The sequence below is a fragment of the Cuculus canorus genome, chromosome 29, assembly GCF_017976375.1.
Source record: "Cuculus canorus isolate bCucCan1 chromosome 29, bCucCan1.pri, whole genome shotgun sequence".
Classification (NCBI taxonomy): domain Eukaryota; kingdom Metazoa; phylum Chordata; class Aves; order Cuculiformes; family Cuculidae; genus Cuculus; species Cuculus canorus.
Window position 1 is genome coordinate 1,583,156 of NC_071429.1, and position 18,993 is coordinate 1,602,148.

At 60.0% G+C, this 18,993-nt stretch overlaps 3 protein-coding genes across 8 annotated transcripts; 2 read left to right on the plus strand and 1 right to left on the minus strand.

The window, feature by feature from the left end:
* Positions 1–82: 82 nt before the first annotated feature.
* On the minus strand, positions 83–8,424 carry HNRNPA1 (heterogeneous nuclear ribonucleoprotein A1). 4 transcript variants are annotated; one of them, XM_054051587.1, is made up of 11 exons: positions 8,280–8,424; positions 6,289–6,405; positions 5,208–5,354; positions 4,888–5,098; positions 3,990–4,082; positions 3,788–3,880; positions 3,494–3,568; positions 3,155–3,328; positions 2,221–2,343; positions 2,070–2,132; positions 83–351 (listed from the first exon to the last, which is right to left on the minus strand). In XM_054051587.1, the coding sequence occupies exons 1-10, from the start codon at positions 8,292–8,294 to the stop codon at positions 2,077–2,079; spliced, it is 1,104 nt and encodes a 367-aa protein (XP_053907562.1). In that variant the 5' UTR covers positions 8,295–8,424; the 3' UTR covers positions 83–351; positions 2,070–2,076. The 4 variants fall into 4 exon arrangements, with proteins under 4 accessions (XP_053907562.1, XP_053907561.1, XP_053907564.1 ...); XM_054051586.1 differs by having other exon boundaries at positions 3,788–3,910; XM_054051589.1 differs by lacking the exon at positions 3,494–3,568.
* Positions 8,425–8,832: 408 nt separating this feature from the next.
* Positions 8,833–14,038, plus strand: CBX5 (chromobox 5). 2 transcript variants are annotated; one of them, XM_054051600.1, is made up of 5 exons: positions 8,833–8,992; positions 10,490–10,645; positions 12,072–12,258; positions 13,031–13,128; positions 13,380–14,038. In XM_054051600.1, exons 2-5 carry the CDS (start codon positions 10,509–10,511, stop codon positions 13,528–13,530), a joined length of 573 nt encoding a protein of 190 aa, XP_053907575.1. In that variant the 5' UTR covers positions 8,833–8,992; positions 10,490–10,508; the 3' UTR covers positions 13,531–14,038. The 2 variants fall into 2 exon arrangements, with proteins under 2 accessions (XP_053907575.1, XP_053907576.1); XM_054051601.1 differs by lacking the exon at positions 8,833–8,992 and adding an exon at positions 9,079–9,193.
* A 1,353-nt stretch (positions 14,039–15,391) lies between these two features.
* On the plus strand, positions 15,392–18,468 carry SMUG1 (single-strand-selective monofunctional uracil-DNA glycosylase 1). Of its 2 annotated transcripts, XM_054051595.1 has the most exons (4): positions 15,392–15,539; positions 16,276–16,601; positions 17,189–17,308; positions 17,422–18,468. In XM_054051595.1, exons 2-4 carry the CDS (start codon positions 16,287–16,289, stop codon positions 17,863–17,865), a joined length of 879 nt encoding a protein of 292 aa, XP_053907570.1. In that variant the 5' UTR covers positions 15,392–15,539; positions 16,276–16,286; the 3' UTR covers positions 17,866–18,468. The 2 variants fall into 2 exon arrangements, with proteins under 2 accessions (XP_053907570.1, XP_053907569.1); XM_054051594.1 differs by having other exon boundaries at positions 17,189–18,465.
* Positions 18,469–18,993: the final 525 nt, after the last annotated feature.

The following is an 18,993-nucleotide window of genomic DNA, read 5'->3' on the forward strand; positions in this document are numbered from 1 at the left end:
AGGCTGAGCCTTGAGGGTGGAAAGGTCCGAAACGATGTAAAAATGGTAAAAAAATGGTAAAAAAATAAAAAAATTAAAAAAAAAAAAAAAAAGGAGACATTTATTCAGCGTCATCGTTGAGTTACAGTGAGCGATCGACAGCACGGGCGCGCAAATAAAACCCGAGGCTCCGGGAGCCCTCGTCGGAATGCTTCCACGGCACAGAAAAACTAAAAGAACCTGGTGTACAATTTAGTCACAAACACAGTCCTGGGTGGCAAAGGACAACGGCAGCCACCGCGCCTCTTCGGGAGCGGCCGAGCCCCCGCCGTCACCGCCGCCGCCGCCTCCAATCCCACTCCACCGGGGCTCCTGCAGGAATGCAGAGAGAGTGAGTGCAACCACGCTGGAACCACTCTGGGGATCCTGAGATACCGGAATAGACTGGGGGATAGACTGGAATATATGGGTATAGACTGGAATATATGGGTTTATACTGGAATATAAGGGTTTGCATTGGAATATAAGGTTTATACTGGAATATATTGGTGTATACTGGAATATACTGGAGTATATCTGCATTTACTGCAATGTGTACTAACAGATCTGAATACACTGAAATATATTGGTGTATATACTGGAATATTGGTGTATATACTGGAGTCCATTGATATATACTGGAATATATCTATATATATTGTTGCATACTGGAATACATCAGTATATATGGGAATATATCAGTATATACTGGAATACACTGGAGTACATCAGTATATAGTGGAATATATACTGGAGTGTATCAGTGTATATTGGAGTATATTGGTGTATACTGGAATAAATACTGGAATATATCAGTACATACTGGAATATATCTGTGTATGTACGAAAATATATCACTATATACTGAAATATATCGGGGTATATACTGGAATATACTGGACCCTCACTAAGTTGGGTAGGAGTGTTGAGCCACGGGAGGGCAGGGAGGCTCTGCAGAGGGATCGGGCCAGGCTGGATCCATGGGCAGCAACGAACAGGATGGGGTTCAACCAGGCTCAGTGCTGAGTCCTACACGTGGGTGACACCAACCCCAGGTAGCTCCGGGCTTGGGGAAGAGCAGCTGGAAAGCTGCCCAGAGGAGAAGGGCCTGGAGGTGTTGGTCAACAGCTGCTGAACATGAGCCAGCGGTGGCCCAGGAGGTGGCTTGGATCAGCCCTGCGGTGGCCACAGGAGCAGGGAAGGGATCGTCCCCCTGGACTCGTGCAAAGAGGCCACACCTCAAATCCTGGGTTCAGTTTTGGGTCCCTCACTCCAAGAAAGACCTCGAGGGAATGGAGCGCATCCGGAGAAGGGAATGGAGCTGGGGAAAGGGCTGGAGAACAGGGGGTCTGGGAGAGACTGAGGGAGCTGGAGGAGTTTGGTGCGAAGAGGAGGCTGAGGGGAGACCTCATTGCTATCCCCTTCTCAAAGTGAGCCCCCTTCAGCATCAGCGAGTTCTCCAGTGGCTCAGGTGAGGGTCATGGGGACACTGCGAGGGGGCCATTATGTTTCCAGTTCCGGAATCCCCAACATAAAGAGGACATGGAGCTGTTGAAGTGAGCCCAGAGGTGGCCAAGGAGATGATCTGAGGGCTGGAGCACCTCTGCTATGAAGACAGGCTGAGAGAATTGGGGTTGTTCACCCTGGAGAAGAGAAGGCTGTGGGGAGACCTTAGAGCAGCTTCCAGTACTGAAAGGGGCTCCAGGAAAGCTGGGGAGGGGCTCTTGATCAGGGAGGGTAGAGAGAGGACAAGGGGGAACGGTTTTGAGCTGAGAGAGGGGAGATTGAGATGAGATCTTAGGGAGAAATGTTTTCCTGGGAGGATGTTGATGCCCTGGCCCAGGTTGCCCAGAGCAGTGGGGGCTGCCCCATCCCTGGAGGGGTTCCAGGCCAGGTTGGATGGGGCTTGGAGCCCCTGATCCAGTGGGAGGTGTCCCTGCCCCTGGCAGGGGGTGGGATTGGATGGGCTTTGAGGTCTCTTCCAACCCATTCCAGGATCCACGCTACTGGAACGATCGGAACAATGGAAATGCTGTGGAGAACAAGCTCACCTGGGTGTTAAAACCTCCTGCCGCCGCCGTAGCTGCCGCCACCACTCGAGCTGCCGTAGCCGCCTGCAGAAGGAGGGATTAGAGACACATTTTCTGGGTGGGATAAAAAGGATTTGGGGCTGTAGGCAGAATCCCCCACCACAGCACTCACCGCCGCCGTATGGCCCCGAGCTCCTGCCCCCGAAGTTGCCCCCCTTCATGGGGCCGAAATTGGACGACTGGTTGTTGTAACTGCCAAAATCATTGTAGTTTCCCCCGCCGCCAAAGTTGCTGCCTGAAGAGAGGGAATTTGGGGTCAGCAGGAGGAGTTGGGGAGCAGCAGAAAGGATTGGGGGACATTCATGGGGAGCCCAGAGACCACAGGGAGTTTAATGGGGAGCCCAGAGGTTGGAGGCTTAATGGGTGGTCTGGAGGCACTGGGGAGCTTAGAGGGGGGGGCCCAGAGGCACTGGGAAGGTTAATGGAGAGCCCAGAAGTCTCAGTTGCTTAACTGGGAGCCTGGAGGCATCAGGAGGTTGTGCAGGGTTTCATGGGGAGCCCAGAGGATGGGGGGGCGGTTAATAAGGGCCCTGGAAACATTGGGGAGCTTGCGGGTGGGGGGTCTACTGGGGAGCCCAGAGGTTGGGGGGTGTTTAATGAGAGGCCTCAAGGCACTGGGAAGCTTGGGAGGCGGTTAATGGGGAGCCGAAAGGCTGGGGGGCTAACAGGCTAATGGGGGCCCTGGAGGCACTGGAAGCAGGTTGTGGGGTTTACGGGGGAACCCCAAGGGCTTTAATGGAGCCATTGAGAACTTCAGAGTAGTTTAATGGGGAGCCCAGAGACACCCCCCCCAGAGACATGAGGGGGGTTAAACTGGGATCCTGGAGGGACCCCACTGCCAGGGGGAAGGCTTTAGGAGGCTGAGGGAGAATTTAGGGGACTTGGAGGGACTGAGGGAGATATCAGGAGGCCAGAAAGGATTTAGGGGGCTGAGAGGAGATACTGAGGGGAGATACTCAGGGGGCCAGAAGGGAATTTGGAGGGCTGAGGTTATATTTGAGATAATTTTGGGGACCGAGAAGATTTTGGGGTGGAGAGGGTCTCACCTGTGCCCGCTTCGGAGAGGCCGTTCCGCACGGCGAGCGCGGGTCCCCGGGCTGGACGCCGTCCACCGCTGCCGCCGCCAAAACCACCACCGCCGTTGTTATAGCCGTCATAGGTGCTGCTGCCGCCGTAGCCCCGGTTGCCGCCGGAGTAACCAGGGCCGCTGCCACCGTAACCTGGAGGAAAGGAAGGAGGGCACTGAGGACTGAGAACGGCCCTGGCAGGTGTGTGGTGGCCAGGCTCCGGGTTCGGCAAGGCGATGACGGGCGGCATCCGCTGTCGGGGCCGGGCCACGGGGCCGGCGGGCGTCCTCGGGCAGAGAAATCCCGCTCTGGCCTTACCGTTATTGCCAAATCCATTATAGCCGTCTCCGCCGCCGCCATAACCGCCACCACCGCGGCTGCCACCAAACCCACCTGAAAAGAACAAACCGTTGTGGTTCAATCCATCCACGCTGGTGGTTTAGGGCTGCGAAACAAAAACCGGATCGGGGTGGCAAAATTCCCGGCGTGGAGGGAGGAAGAACTGTGGCAGCCGGAGCGGCAGCGGCGTTGGGTTAAAGTTTTGGTTGCATCTTGAGCCGGCGCGGCGTTCTTTGTGGCTGGCAATCGGTTGGATCCCACCAAACCACTTACCACGGCCGCCGAAATTGCCGCCGCGACTGAAGTTGTCATTGCCGCCGAATCCGCCTCCGCGGCCACCGCCGAAATTCCCGGATCCGCTACGGCCTAGGAGAGGGGGGGGAGGGGGGGGACAGCCTTTAGGAACAGCACAGGCAGCAGGGTCCAGCGGCGGCTCGGGGCGCGGGGGGACGCCGGGGACGAGGCGCGGGCTCACCTCGCTGGCTGGCCGAGGCGCTGGCCATCTCCTGCTTGGAGAGGGCTTTCCTCACCTCGCAGTTGTGCCCGTTCACAGTGTGGTACTTCTGAACTGCGGGGAGAGTGAGGGGAGGGGGAGTACAAAGTTGGGTGCCTTCTTCCCCCTCGCAGCACACGGCGCACTTGGAGAATCGTTCAATGGTTTAGTTAGGAAAGATCTTTGCGATCATCGAATCTGACCTGTCCACAATCGAACCATTCCTGAGCAACTCATCTATCCGGCTTTTGAACCCCCCACCAGGGACGGGGACTACACCACCGACCTGGGCAGCCTCTGTCAGCACCTGAGAACCCTTTTCATTAAGGAATTCTTCCCAATATCCAATCTAAACAATCCCTGGTGCAACTTGAGACCATTTCATCACCTGTCACTTGGGAGAAGACACCAATACCCATCTCACTACAACCTCCTTTCAAGCAGTTGCAGAGCGATGAGGTTTCTTAGCTGCTTCTTCTCCAGGCTGAACAACCCCAGGTCCTACAACTGCTCCTCATAACCCTTGTTCTTCAGAACATACCTCAGCTCTGCTCCCCTTCTCCAGGGGCACTCCAGCCCTTCAAGGCCTTTCTTAGAATCACAGAACTGTTTGGTTGACAAAGATCTTTGAGATCATTGAGTCCAACCATCCCTGTCCACCACTGAATCATCCCTGAGCATCTCATCTACCTGGTGTTTAAACCCCTCCAAGGATGGAGACTCCACCACCTCCCTGGGCACATCCACTACTGAACCAGCCTTGAGCACCTTATCTACCTGGCTTTGAAACCCCTCCAGGGATGGGGGCTCCACCACCGCCTTGGGCAGCCTCTGCCAGAGCCCAAGAACTCTCTCCGTGAAGGACTTTTTTCTGACTTACTGACTATCTTGTCGACAGAGTCGTGGTCATCAAAGGTGACGAAGGCAAAGCCCCTCTTCTTGCCGCTACCGCGGTCTGTCATGATCTCGATGACTTCAATTTTGCCATACTGGCCAAAATAGTCTCTCAAGTGATGCTCCTCCGTGTCCTCCTTGATGCCGCCCACAAAGATCTTCTTGACTGTGAGATGGGCTCCAGGCCGCTGTGAATCCTGCGGGAATATGGCAGGGTGGCTTTGGGATCCAATGGGGTTCCCTCAATCCGGTTCTGGGCTCTGCCAGCCCCTCCGGAGCTCCTGAGGGAGCGTCGGTTCCTCCTACCTCTCGGGATACGGCCCTCTTTGGTTCAACGACTCTGCCATCCACTTTGTGTGGTCGGGCATTCATGGCGGCGTCGACCTCTTCCACCGAGGAGTACGTTACGAAGCCAAAGCCTCGCGAGCGTTTGGTGTTCGGGTCCCTCATCACCTGGGAGGACAGAGAGAGACGTCAGGCCATGGTGTGGAGCCCCCTCCAAGACAGAACAGCCCCAAAAAAGAGGAATATGGACCCTCCTTTCCCTCAGCTCCCCCCCTTGTGGTCTACAACAAAGGTGGGGAAGGGCTCTTGATCAGGAAGTGCAGGGAAAGAACCACAGAATGGTTTGGGTTGGAAGGGACCATGAAGATCATCCAGTCTAATACCCAATGGGAAAGGACGAGGGGGAAGGGTTTTGAGCTGAAATAAAGGAAATTTAGATGACATCTTGGGAAGAAATGTTCCGCTGAGAGGGTGGGGAGGCCCTGATTGCCCAGAGCATTGGGGGCTGCCCCATCCCTGGAGGTGTCCACGGCCAGGTTCGATGGGGCTTGGAGCCCCTGATCCAGTGGGGGCCCATGGCAGGGGTGAGACTGGATGGACTTTGAGGTCCCTTCCAACCCAAACCATTCCAGAACTCCATGATCCATAGTCTTTCCCCACCAACACTATGGATGCACAGAGAGACATCCCTGCAGATGTGCCCTGTGGATCCATAGGTGCCAAAACCTTGACAGCACCAAGGACTGAGAGGAAAAAGCCCAGAATTTTTAACCCCAAAATAACAGTTCGCCTTCTAGGGCTGGAAATGAGGGGAGAACACAGAAAATGGAGCTACAGGTGGACCTGGAGCTAGAGGTTAGCTAGAGGTGGACCCATAGCTGGATGGGATCTGAGGTCCCTTCCAACCCAACCCATTCCCTCATTATCCACATCGTTAGGCCTCGACCTCCGTCCATGCTGGGTCACCAAGGGCAGACATTTGCCTCCCCTGTCCCTGCACCTGAGATGCTGGGAGAGCAGAGGGGGTCGGGGCAGGAGGTGGGCGGCACGGTGGGGGGCTGGAAAGGACTTAGGGGGCACAGTGTGGGGCAGGGGTCCTCACCACGCAGTCGGTCAGGGTGCCCCATTGCTCGAAGTGGCTGCGCAGGCTCTCGTCTGTGGTTTCGAAGCTGAGGCCGCCGATGAAAAGCTTGCGGAGCTGCTCGGGCTCCTTCGGAGACTGCGAGGAGATGGGGGACAGTAGCATGAGGGAGGTGCTGGGGATGCCCTGCCACTCCCCAACCCCGCTTCCCTTTCAATCCTCCCAGCTCCAGGGAGGCCCCATCACCCCAAAACACCCCCCACCCCTCCCTAGACCTTCCATACCCCTAGCGATGTCCTGACACCTCAAAATGCCCTCACCCCACTCCCTGGCCCCCTCTCTGGGCCCTACACCCTCCCAGACCCCATCTGTGGGGCAACCAAGGCCCTAAAGGGACCCTGAGCTCCCCAGATCCCATCTTTAGGGCCACCAAGGCCCCTGAGCCCTCCCAGCCCCAACGTCCTCTGCTCCTATTTTGGGGCCACACAGACTCCTCATGCCCCAACCAGCCCCGCCCCAGCCCCAACCCTGGGGTCACTCAGGCTCATCACCTCGCCCCCAGCCCCGATTTTGGGGGCTAGCAAGGCCCCTGAGCCCCCCCAATCCCCTAAGCATCCCCCATGTCCATCTTTGGGGCCTACCCAGACAGCTCTTCCCCCCTGCCCTCAATTCCATCTTTGAGTTCCCCAAGTCCCCATCTTCAGGGCCACCAAGGCCCCCGAGCAGCTCCAATTCCCCGAGACGCCCTCATTCCCCATCTTTCAAGGCCACCCAGTCCCCTGAGGCAGCACTAACCCCCATCTTTCATGTCACCAAGGCCCCTTAACCCTCCTCAATCCCCTAAACCTCCATCTTTGAGGTCAACAAGGCCTCTGAGCCCCCCAACCCCCTGAGCACCCTCTCAGCCCCACCTTTGAGTGCCCCCAGCTCTATCTTCGGGCCACTCAGTTTACCCCACATTCCATCTTTGGGGTCACCAAGGCCCCCGAGCCCCCCAGCACCCTAAGCAACCTCCCAACCCCACCTTTGAGCCCCCCCAGCCCTATCTTTGGGGCCACCCAGACAGTTCACCCCCTCATTCTGTCTTTGGGGCCATCCAGACAGTTCACCCCCTCATTCTGTCTTTGGGGACACCCAGACAGTTCACCCCCTCATTCCGTCTTTGGGGCCATCCAGACAGTTCACCCCCTCATTCCATCTTTGGGGACACCCAGACAGTTCACCCCCCCCTCTCTATCTTTGCGGTCATCCAGGACCCTGAATACCTCCCCCAGCTCCATCTTTGAGGCCCCCAGCAACATCTTTGGGGTCACCAAGGCCCCTGAGCCCTCCAAATCCCTGAGCACCACCCCCAGCCCTATCTTTGGGGGCTCCCCTATCCCCTGAGGCCTCTCGAACCCCGATCTTCGGGATCACCCAGGACCCTAGGCATCCCTCCAGCTCCATCTTTGAGGCACCCCCAGCTCCACCTTTGGGGTCACCAAGGCCCCTGAGCCCCCCCCAACCCCCTGAGCGCCCCTTCAGTCCCGTCTTTGGGGACACCCAGCCCCCCCGAGGTCCCCTCCCTCCTCACACCTTCGAGGTTCCCCCCGCGATCCCCCCCACCCCGGGGCCCTCTCTCCATGTCCCCCCCATCCTTCCCCCCACTCGATCCCTGCCCCGCCCCGCGCATGCGCGGCGCCGCTGCGGCCGCCATCGCCCACCCGAGCACAAAGGCGCGCACGTGGCCCCCGGCGCGCGCGCGGGAAAAGGGAGGGGGGGGAAAGGGGAATAAAGAAAAACGAGCGGGCGCGCGCGTCGCCCCTGCGCATGCGCCCTGAGACCCCTCCAGCGGCCGGCGGGGCGCGCGCGCATGCGCAGGAGCCGCGGGGCGGGGGGCGCGCGCAGGCGCGGGGCGCGCGCCAGGCCCGCGCGCGGTAGTAAGCGAGGCCGGCGGGGGCGGGGGGGCGGAGGGGGAGAGAGCAGAGGCCGCGGGGAAAAAGGAAGGGTGGAAAGGGTTGGGAGGCGCTCACCTCGGATTTGGCCATGGCGGCGGCGGCGGCAGCGCGGGGCTCGGCGGCTCAGCGCGCGATGCTCCCTCTGCGAGGCGCCGACACAGAAAGGGGCCGAGCGATGCGAGCTCCGCCGCCTCACTCCGCCGCCCCCGCCGTCCGCCCGCCCCACGCCCGTTCCCATTGGGCGGCACCGCCGAGGCCACGCCCTGCGGCCGACGCTCATTGGGCGATGCGGCTCTAGCAACGCCTCATCTCGCCTCTCATTGGTTGCTACGGCTGAAGCCACGCCCACTCACCGCCCCCTGCCGCGAGCTGGGACAGAGCAGCGCGCCCTCATTGGCGGAGCGCTGCCTCCCCGCCTGCGCTGATTGGCCAACGGCGTGCGATGCCCCGCCCATGATCTGCTCTGATTGGACGGAACTGCAGTGGCCCCGCCACCACCGCTTTTCCCGCTCCAGCACGGCGACTCCCCCAGATCTCGTCTGATTGGCTGCCTCGCTGCCGCTCCCGCCCTCCGCTCCGCTCTGATTGGTTGCCTTCGCTCCTCCGCCACTTCCATTGGCCGCGGCAGCCGCCGCTCAGCGCTGCCCGGCGCGGGCCCCGGCGGAGATCTGCGAGCGCGCCGCGGCAGGCGGGCACGCAGCAGCAGGAAGGCGCGGCGGCGGTGGCGGCGCCGCGGCGGCGAGTCCCGGCGGCGGCGAGGAGCAGCCTCGCGCCGGTGGGCGCCCAAGGTGGGCCCGCTTCGACGCATGCGCACGGGGCGAGGAGGGAAAATGGGGGGGCTGTGAATGGGGGGAGGGGGGGAAACGCATGCGCGGAGCGAGGTTGGCGGCGCCTGCGCGCTGCGGGCGGTTTTGGCGGTGGAGGAGGCGGCTCGGTGGGGCGGTCAGACCGCGGCGGAAGGGCCCGCGCCAGAGCCGCTCCCCGCCCAGGTTAGCAGCGAGCGGGCGGCGGATGAATGGAAGGGGGGGGGAATGGGAACAGCGGGACCCGCTGGCGGGATGGGCAGGCGGTTCAGCCAATAGGAGCGCCGGAGGGGTGCGGCGTCGCGGGCTTTGACAGCCGGCTCAGCCAATCAGCGGGCGGGGCCGCGGCGTTGTTCAGCCAATGGGCGGGCGCGTGGCGGGGCGCTCAGCCAATGAACGAGCGGGCTGGTTGGCGCGCTGACCCATTGAGTGGGCGGGACCGCTGGCGCGCTCAGCCAATGACAGGGGGCCTCGCCGGCGCGCCGAGCCAGCCGGGGGCGGGGCCTCTGGAGCATTCAGCCAATCACGGGCCGCGTCGCGGCGCTCTCATCCAATGGGGAGCCGTGGCGGGATGCTGTCCCCGCCCCCTCGGCGCGCTCTGGCCCCGCCGCTCCCGGGACGAGCCCGACAGACCCGGTCTGGCGCTTTTTAGACACAAAACATCAGTTTTGGCCTTAAAATGGCTCTTTTCTTACCTCAAAACGGCACCTTTTGACAAAAACCGGTGCTTTTCTTTTGTTCCTCGCGGTCTCCCGCACGCGGCTGTAGGTATGCGTCGTCCTGGGCTCCGTCCCTGCTCCTTTGCGCCCAAAACAGATCCTTTTTTTTATCCAAAACGGCTCCTTTTTCACGCAAACTCATTCCTTTTCGACCCCAAAGTGCTCCTTTTCCATGCAAACCCATCCCTTTTCCACACAAAGCGGCTCCTTTTCCTCACAAACTCATCCCTTTCCCCCCCCAAAGCCATCCGTTTTTAGGGAGTTTCACCCAAATTACACCTCATTGTGCCTAAATCCCTACCAGTTTTAGGGCTTTTCACCCCAAAAAAAACCCCACCATTCCCTGTGCCTAAATGCTGCTGGTTTTAGGGGCTTTCACCCAAATTACCCTTCCTGTGCCAAAATCTGTACTGTTTTTAGGACTTTTAATCCATGTTCCTTTGCCTGTGTCTAAATCACCACCATTTTTGTGGTTTTTTCACACAACAAACCTCCATTCCCTGTTCTAAATCTCTCAATTTTGATGGGTTTTCACCCCGAACCCCACCATTCTCTGTTCCTAAATCTCTTGGCTTTTTGATTTTAACCCAAGTTACCCTTCCCTGTGCCTAAATCAATTTTTTAGGCATTTTAACCTAAATCCCATTTAGGGATTTAGGAAGCCGCTGTCTCCTTCGCCACTACCTCCCATTTGCAGCCCCCTTGCAGGGGTTGGGGGGCAGTAGGGGTCCGCAATAACCCCCAGTCCCCGTGTCACCCCCAGGACCCGTGGGCGCTGCGCTATGGGCAAGAGGAGCAAGCGGGCAGCCGACAGCTCGTCCTCGGGAGACGAGGAGGAATATGTGGTGGAAAAGGTGCTGGACCGGCGCGTGGTGAAGGGCCAGGCCGAGTACCTGCTCAAGTGGAAAGGCTTCTCCGAGTGAGTATCCAAGAGGAGCAGGGGCTGGGAATGGTGAGGATGAGGATGAGGATGGTGATGAGTACCTGCCCAAGTGGAAGGGCTTCTCCGAGTGAGTATCCAAGAGGAGCAGGGGCTGGGAATGGTGAGGATGAGGATGGTGATGAGTACCTACTCAAGTGGAAGGGCTTCTCCGAGTGAGTATCCAAGAGGAACGGGGGCTGGGAATGATGAGGATGAGGATGAGGATGGTGATGAGTACCTGCCCAAGTGGAAGGGCTTCTCCGAGTGAGTATCCAAGAGGAGCAGGGGCTGGGAATGGTGAGGATGAGGATGGTGATGAGTACCTGCTCAAGTGGAAGGGCTTCTCCGAGTGAGTATCCAAGAGGAGCAGGGGCTGGGAATGGTGAGGATGAGGATGAGTACCTGCTCAAGTGGAAGAGCTTCTCCGAGTGAGTATCCAAGAGGAGCAGGGGCTGGGAATGGTGAGGATGAGGATGAGGATGGTGATGAGTACCTGCCCAAGTGGAAGGGCTTCTCCGAGTGAGTATCCAAGAGGAGCAGGGGCTGGGAATGGTGAGGATGAGGATGGTGATGAGTACCTACTCAAGTGGAAGGGCTTCTCCGAGTGAGTATCCAAGAGGAACAGGGGCTGGGAATGGTGAGGATGAGTACCTGCTCAAGCGGAAGGGCTTCTCCGAGTGAGTATCCAACAGGAACGGGGGCTGGGAATGATGAGGATGAGGATGAGGATGGTGATGAGTACCTGCCCAAGTGGAAGGGCTTCTCCGAGTGAGTATCCAAGAGGAGCAGGGGCTGGGAATGGTGAGGATGAGGATGGTGATGAGTACCTGCTCAAGTGGAAGGGCTTCTCCGAGTGAGTATCCAAGAGGAGCAGGGGCTGGGAATGGTGAGGATGAGGATGGTGATGAGTACCTGCTCAAGTGGAAGGGCTTCTCCGAGTGAGTATCCAAGAGGAGCAGGGGCTGGGAATGGTGAGGATGAGGATGAGTACCTGCTCAAGTGGAAGGGCTTCTCTGAGTGAGTATCCAAGAGGAACAGGGGCTGGGAATGGTGAGGATGAGGATGAGTACCTGCTCAAGTGGAAGGGCTTCTCCGACTGAGTATCCAAGAGGAGCAGGGGCTGGGAATGGTGAGGATGAGGATGGTGATGAGTACCTGCTCAAGTGGAAGGGCTTCTCCGAGTGAGTATCCAACAGGAACGGGGGCTGGGAATGATGAGGATGAGGATTGTGATGAGGATGAGTACCTGCTCAAGTGGAAGGGCTTCTCCGATTGAGTATCCAACAGGAACGGGGGCTGGGAATGGTGAGGATGAGGATGGTGATGAGTACCTGCCCAAGTGGAAGGGCTTCTCCGAGTGAGTATCCAACAGGAACGGGGGCTGGGAAAGGTGAGGATTATTATGATGGTGATTTGTTGACAGGGAACACAACACTTGGGAGCCGGAGAAGAACCTGGATTGCCCGGAGTTGATTTCAGAGTTTATGAGGAAATATAAGAAGATGAAGGAAGGCGATGGGAACAAACAACGGGAGAAGGCAGAGGGCGCCAAGAGGAAAGGAGCGCTGCCCGGGGGCGGGGACGAAGTCAAGGCCAAGAAGAAAAGGGAGGTGAGGAAGGGAGGGGGTGTGACTGGGACAGACACTCAGGGACGCAGAGCATGCTGGAACAGGTATGGGCACGCAGGGAAGGGGACAGGGACCCGGGGAGTGGCACACAAGGAATGGGATGGGCACCCAGGGACAGGTACACAGGGCTGGGGATGGATCCACGGACAGGGATCCAGGGATGAGGACAAGGACAGGGGCCCGCGGACAAGGATGGGCGCTCAGGTATGGGGACAGGCACCCAGGAAATGCACACGAGGATGGGAATGGGCACACAGGGCCGAGGACAGGGACCCAGGGATGACCACAGGGACAGGGACCCGATTCCAGCCGCACCCCCCAGCACCCACTCCTCAATCCCATGCCCTCATTCTGGTCTGGGTTTGTCCCTGGGCATTCTGAAATGACCTCATTCCCTTGGAATTGTTTCCTTGCTCCTTATCTCCCTCGTCCTGTTCCCAGCGTCTAGATTAGGCGAGTTTGGTCTTTGTGGCCTTCCTTTTATCAGGAAGTTTAACCACCCCGGAGGCTTCGGCACCTGCCGCTGAGCAAAGCGTTCCCAGGGGAAAACATCGATCATCCCAGGGCTTCTGGAACAACACGGGGACCGGGACGCAGGGATGGGGACAGGGACCAAGGGATGGGGACAGGGACTCATTGCCCCCAGGGAGGGCCAGCACCCCGCTATCCCCAACCCTGTCCTCTCCCCCCCCGATTCCCAAACCTCCCTTCACTGCCTCAAAATCTCTTTTTTTTCACCCTAAAAAATCTGCAGACTAATGACATCGCCCGGGGCTTCGAGCGGGGCCTGGAGCCCGAGAAGATCATCGGTGCCACCGACTCCTGCGGGGAACTCATGTTCCTCATGAAGTGGTGAGGCCACCTCACTCACCCTGGGAGGGAGGGGACAGGGACACCTCCTTTGTGTGTCCCCTCCATGTCCCCCCTAATTTGTGTCCATATCCCCCCTAATTTGTGTCCCATTTGTCCTGCCATGCCCCCTAATTTGTGTCCCCTTGTCCCCCTAATTTGTCCCCTGATCTGTGTCTCCTTTCCCCTTTAATCTGTGTCCCCCCCACCCCCCTCACCTGTGTCCCTTTTGTGTCCCCCCCAATCCCCCCCAGGAAGGACACGGACGAGGCCGACCTGGTGCTGGCAAAGGAGGCGAACCTCAAGTGTCCCCAAATTGTCATCGCGTTCTATGAGGAGCGGCTGACCTGGCACGCGTACCCCGAGGACACTGACAGCAAAGACCGCGACGCCCCCCGCAGCTAAGGCGGCCCCCCCGCCTGTACATAGCCCCTCCCGTGTCCCCTGCCCCCCGTATGTGTGTCTCTAATGTCCCCAGGAACCCCCCTGTGTCCCCGTCCTCCCCCCGGCCCCAGAGGAGGGGTGGGGGCGGGTTTGGGGGGGCTCTGCCCCCCTGTTTTTTGCTCTTTTTTCTAAGGTGGATGTTTTTAGCTGGACCCCCTCCCCCCCCCAGGATGTCCCATGGCCATCCCAGAGTGACCCCATCCTGGGGTGTCCCCATTCCAGAGGGACCCCATCCTAGGGTCTCCCTGTCTGGACCCTCCCGGAGTGTCCCTATCCCAGAGTGTCCCCATCCTAGGGTGTCCCCATGGCTGTCCCAGGATGTCCCCATCCCCGGGGTATCCCCCTGGCTGTCCTAGGGTGTACCCATCCTGGGGTGTCCCCATTCCAGATGGACCCCATCCTAGGGTCTCCCTGTCTGGACGCCCCCAGGGTGTTCCCATGGCTGTCCTGGGATGTCCCCATCCTGGGGTGTCCCCATTCCAGAGGGACCCCATCCTAGAGTCTCCCTGTCTGGACCCCCACAGGGTGTCCCCATCCCGGGGTGTCCCTGTCCCAGGGTGTCCTCATCCCAGGGTGTCCCCATGGCTGTCCTGGGGTGTCCCTATTTCAGGGTGTCCCCATCCTGGGGTGTCCCTGACCAAACCCCTCCCAGGGTGCCTCCATGGCCATCCTGGAGTGTCCCCATCCCTGGGTGTCCTCATCCTGGGGTGCCCTGGTCCAGACACCCCCAAGAATGTCCCCATAGCCATCCCAGGATGTCCCCATGGCCATCCCGGAGTGACCTTATCCCGGGATGTCCCCATGGCTGTCCTGGGTTGTCCCCATGACCATCCAAGAGTGTCCCCATCCCGGGGGTCCACATCCCTCCCACACATTTGCTTCCAATAAACGGTCACTTTTCAGGAGCCTCTGCTTCACTGAGTGGGGGGGGCAACTGTGTCCCGGCCCCAGTATGGCCCAGTTCAGGCCCAGTACTGTTTCAGGAGGGATCCCTCCCCCTAGGCCAGGGTGTCCCCCCTCCAATTTCGAGGGGTCCCAGCTCCCCCCCGCCCCCGGATCCCATCGGTAGGGTCCTTGGCGCCACCTGGTGGGCGCGGAGCGACACTGCGGGGGGGGCGGGGAATGGGGGGAGAAGGGGAAAGGGGAGGGAAGGGGGGGTGGAATGGAATGGGACAGGGGAATGGGAGGGACAGGGAATGGAGAGGGATGGGGAATGGGGGGCAGAAGGGGGAATGGGGGAGGGAGGAAATGGGGGTGATGACACTTGACACGAGGGGGGGACGGGGAGAGGAATGGGACACGGGGTGTCACGGGGGGGGCATGTGGGATGCACAGGACTGTGGGGGTGGGAGGATTGGGGGGCTCAAGGCGGGGGCATGGGAGGGGTTTGGGGTCCCCCTGCTTTGCCCCCTCCCCCCCTTTACCCCCCTCTCTGCTCTCCCCCTTTTCCCCCTCCCACACTTTGTCCTCCCCCTTTGCCCCCTCCCTGCTCTCCACCTTGACCTCGTCATTGCCCCCTCCCGCTCTTCCCCGACCCCCTTTTTGCCCCCCTCCCTCCTCTCCACCCTCACCCCTCCATTGCCCCCCTCCCTACTCTCCCCTCTCTGACCCCCTCTTTGCCCCCCCACTCCTGCTCTCCCCCCCCTCTGACCCGCCCTTGCCCCCTCCCACATTTTGTCCCCGCCCCGCCAGGGGTCGCCCTTGCGCCACCGCCTCCCGTTCGGCCCCGCCCACCCCTCGCGCGCCGATGGGTGGAGCCCTCAGAGGTCACGCCCCTTCCGACCCCCTTGTCCCTGTTCCTGCCGCAAGGCACGACGGGAAACGCCTTCCCCGCCCCAAAGTGTCTGCGCGCAAGGCACGACGGGAAGGCGGTGGACAGCGGCTCCCAGCATCCCCCGCGCGCGGGGGTTAAAGGGCAGGGCGGGGTGGAGGGGGGAGGCGGCGGTGGCATCGAGGGCTGTGCGGCACGGGTAGGCCCGGAGGGACGGGGTGACGTCACGGGGGTTGGGGAGAGCAGAGGAACAGGGGCAGGTCTGGGGGAGACCCTGGGGAAGCACTTAGGGGGCAGTTAGGGGGGTGCAGGGCTCCTCTGTGGGGGAGATGGGGGCCCTGAAGGCAAGAGGATGGGTGAAGGGGGCAGTTGGAGGGCAATTAGGGGGCACTTGAGGGGCTGTGGGGGTGTAAGGCTGCTCTGTGGGACAGTTGGCGGGCTGAGAATGTGTATTGCTATGATGGGGTGGTTGGGGGGCCCTGAGGGCACAGGGGTGGGCGTAGGGGGCAGTTTGGGGAGCCCGGGGGGGCGGCAGTTCTGGGGCTGGGGGGTGGTTGGGGTACATGGGAGTGCAATTGAGGGATTTATGGGGGTGCAGAGCCACTCCATGAGGTAGTTGGGGTGGGGGGGCAGTTAGGGTGCCCTGAGGAGGCAATTAGGTGTTGGGGGGGCAGCAATTGAGAGGATTGTGGTGATGCAGAGCTGCTCTGTGGGGCAGTTGGGGCACCCTGAAGGGGCAGTTAGGGGGCAGGGGCAATTGTGGGGCTGGGGGTGGTTAAGGGGCACCTGGGGGGTTGTAAGGTTGCACTGTGGGGTGGTTGGGAGGCCCTGGGAGTGCAGGGCTGCGCAAAGGGGGCAGTTTGGGGGGGCCTGAAGGGGCAGTTAGGGGGCAGGGGCTGCCCTGTCCCCATGTCCCCCCTCTCTCCTCTCCCTAGGCGATGGCAGCATGGAGGAGACCACGGCGGTGCCGGTGATGGAGCCGGTGCAATTGGTGTCGGTGAAGCAAGAGGATGAGAATGAAGATGATGACGATGAGGAGGAGGCAGGCGGCCTGGCGGGGCGGTTCCTGCAGTTGGAGTGGGAGCAGAACACGCTGCTGCGGGCGCTGCCGCCTTTCGGTGACCCCGTCAGCCACGTTTACCGCCCGCTTGACTATGCCTGGGAGCTCCACCGTGACTTTGTGCGCCGTTACTGCCGCACACCGAAACGCGTCCTCTTCCTTGGCATGAACCCTGGCCCCTTCGGCATGGCTCAGACTGGGGTGCGGCACGGGGAAACTGAGGCACGGGAGTGGTTGGGGGGCCCGAGGTGAGGGAAACTGAGGCACGGGAGTGGTTCTGAGGTTCTGGGGGTCTCCCAGCCCTTCTCAGTGGAGTCTCAAGTGGAGAAAACTGAGGCACGGGAGTGGTTGGGGCAGTCTCAGTTCATTTCTATGGGGCCTCAGGTGAGGGAAAATGAGACGTAGGGGTGGTTGAGGGGTCCCAGTTCATCCCTATGGGGCCTCACATGAGGGAAACTGAGGCACAGGGGTGGTTCTGAGGTGCTGGAGGGGTCCCAGTCCATCTCCATGGGGTCTCAGGTGAGAGAAACTGAGGCATGACATTGGTTATGGGGTGCTGGGGGTATCCAGTTCATCCTTATGGGGCACCGGGTGAGTGAAACTGGGGCACAGGGGTGGTTGGGGGGTCCCAATCCATTACCATGCAACCCCAGATGAGGGAAACTGAGGCACGGAGGCAGCCAGTTCAGCTCCAGGGCTCCCCCCCAGTTCCCAGGGGGGTCAAACTGCCTCACAGGGGTGTTGGGGTGCCTCCCAGCCCCCCCTAACCCCTTTCCCCAATCTTGCAGGTCCCTTTCGGAGAAGCCTGGCACGTGCGGGAGTGGCTGCGTGTTGCCGGGACGGTGCAGAAGCCGCCGGACGAGCACCCTAAGCGCCCGGTGCTGGGTTTGAGCTGCCACCGGGCAGAGGTGAGCGGCGCCCGTTTTTGGGGTCTCATCCGGACACTCTGCCCGGACCCCCAGCTTTTTTTCCGTCACTGCTTCGTCCACAACCACTGTCCCCTCCTCTTCCTGGCTTCTAGCGGTCGCAATCTGACCCCCAACGAATTGCCTCCCGCCCAACGCGATCGATTAATGGCACTCTGCGACCGAGCATTGGTGCGAGCTGTGGGGCTGCTGGGTGTGGGCTTGGTGGTCGGTGTGGGGCGCTTCGCCGAGCAGCGTGCGCGCCGTGCCCTGGCGTCTGCCAGCCTCTCTGTACGCATCGAGGGGTTACCCCATCCCTCACCCCGAAACCCCCGCGCCAACCGGGGTTGGGAGGAACTGGCCAAGGCGCGACTGGGAGAACTGGGAATACTGGAGTTGTTGGAGGAAAAGACAGGGGGCTTGGAGGTGGGGAGGATGGAGCCATGCCTCAGTTTACCCACTCAGGACCAAGCCCAGGGTCTTGCTTTGAGGGAGAAGACGGAGCAGTGCCTCAGTTTCCCCTGCTGAGAGCAAGGTTGGGGTTTTGGGGAGAGCATTAATAGGTCTGGGCCTCAGTTTGCCCAGCTGGGAACTGGTTTGGGGTGCCTTTAGGAGATAGAGGATGGATCTGTGTCTCAGTTTCCTTAGCTGGGAACTGGTTTGAGGCACCAGGGTTTGGATTTAGAAGGTGGAGGATGGATCTGTGCCTCAGTTTCCCCCATTGGGAGCAAGGTCGGGGTTTTAAGGAGGCATTAATGGGTCTGTGCCTAAGTTTCTGCAGTTGAGAACTGGTTTGGGGTCCCTTTAGGAGGTGGAGAATGGATCCGTGCCTCAGTTTACGCCCCAGAACCAAACCCAGGATCTCCCTCTGAGGGGGAAGAACAGATCTGTGCCTCAGTTTCCCTACTGAGAGCCAAGTGGGATCAAGCTGCACCCCCTTGTGCCTCTGTTTCCCCTCCCCTGGAGCAAGGACCTTCCAGTCTCCCCAGCTGAACGAGTTCAACACTAACAAGCCCTGGGGCACATGCTGCCTCCAGCTGTGCCTCAGTTTCCCCTCCTCACCCCTTGATTTCCTCTCAAATCCCCGTTTTTGGGGTTTTTAAGCTATTTAACCTGTGGGGCAGTGGCTTTGTTGGGAGGGAAACTGAGACATGGAGGTGGGGGGTGCGGGATGTTGGGGGGCTCCCTGGGGTGTCTGCATGTCCCTGTGCCTCACTTTCCCCCCCAAGCAATAAATGCTGCATCCTGGCCTGCGTCTCATCTTTGGGGAGCATCCCCTGTGGGAGACCCTGGTTTGGGGATATGGGGTGGGGTTACCCCCTGGTGTGGGGTGAGGGTACGCCCCAGTTTGGGGATGCGGGAGTGGGGATACAGCCCAGTTTGGGGGTGTGGGGTGTTGACCCAGTTTGGGGGTGCGGGTTGGGGGGAGGAGGCTGAATTTGCAGTGTTACTTTCCCCCACACACACCCCATGAGGTGCCCAGTCCCAGCCTGGCCCTGAGTAATGATGACACATAATTAATGTGGCTGTTAATGAATCCGCTCATTTACGGTAAGAGGCTGTTACCGGCCTGGGGAAGGAGTCAGGAAGGGGAAGGGAAGAGGAAAGGGAAGAGGGAGGGGCTCTGGGCCAGACTGGGAAGCACTGGGCCGAACTGGAGGGGTTCTTGGCTGGCTTAGGACAGGGGT

Coding starts and splice junctions, on each gene's coding strand:
- HNRNPA1 (XM_054051586.1), bottom strand. Junction 4,083..4,887: donor CTCTGTCGACAAGATAGTCA/GTAAGTCAGAAA, acceptor CTCTCCCCGCAG/TTCAGAAGTACCACACTGTG. Junction 3,329..3,493: donor TAATGGATTTGGCAATAACG/GTAAGGCCAGAG, acceptor CCTTTCCTCCAG/GTTACGGTGGCAGCGGCCCT.
- CBX5 (XM_054051600.1), top strand. CDS start 10,509: ATGGGCAAGAGGAGCAAGCGGGCAGCCGACAGCTCGTCCTCGGGAGAC. Junction 10,646..12,071: donor AAGTGGAAAGGCTTCTCCGA/GTGAGTATCCAA, acceptor ATTTGTTGACAG/GGAACACAACACTTGGGAGC. Junction 12,259..13,030: donor AGGCCAAGAAGAAAAGGGAG/GTGAGGAAGGGA, acceptor AAAAATCTGCAG/ACTAATGACATCGCCCGGGG.
- SMUG1 (XM_054051594.1), top strand. CDS start 16,287: ATGGAGGAGACCACGGCGGTGCCGGTGATGGAGCCGGTGCAATTGGTG. Junction 16,602..17,188: donor TCGGCATGGCTCAGACTGGG/GTGCGGCACGGG, acceptor CCAATCTTGCAG/GTCCCTTTCGGAGAAGCCTG.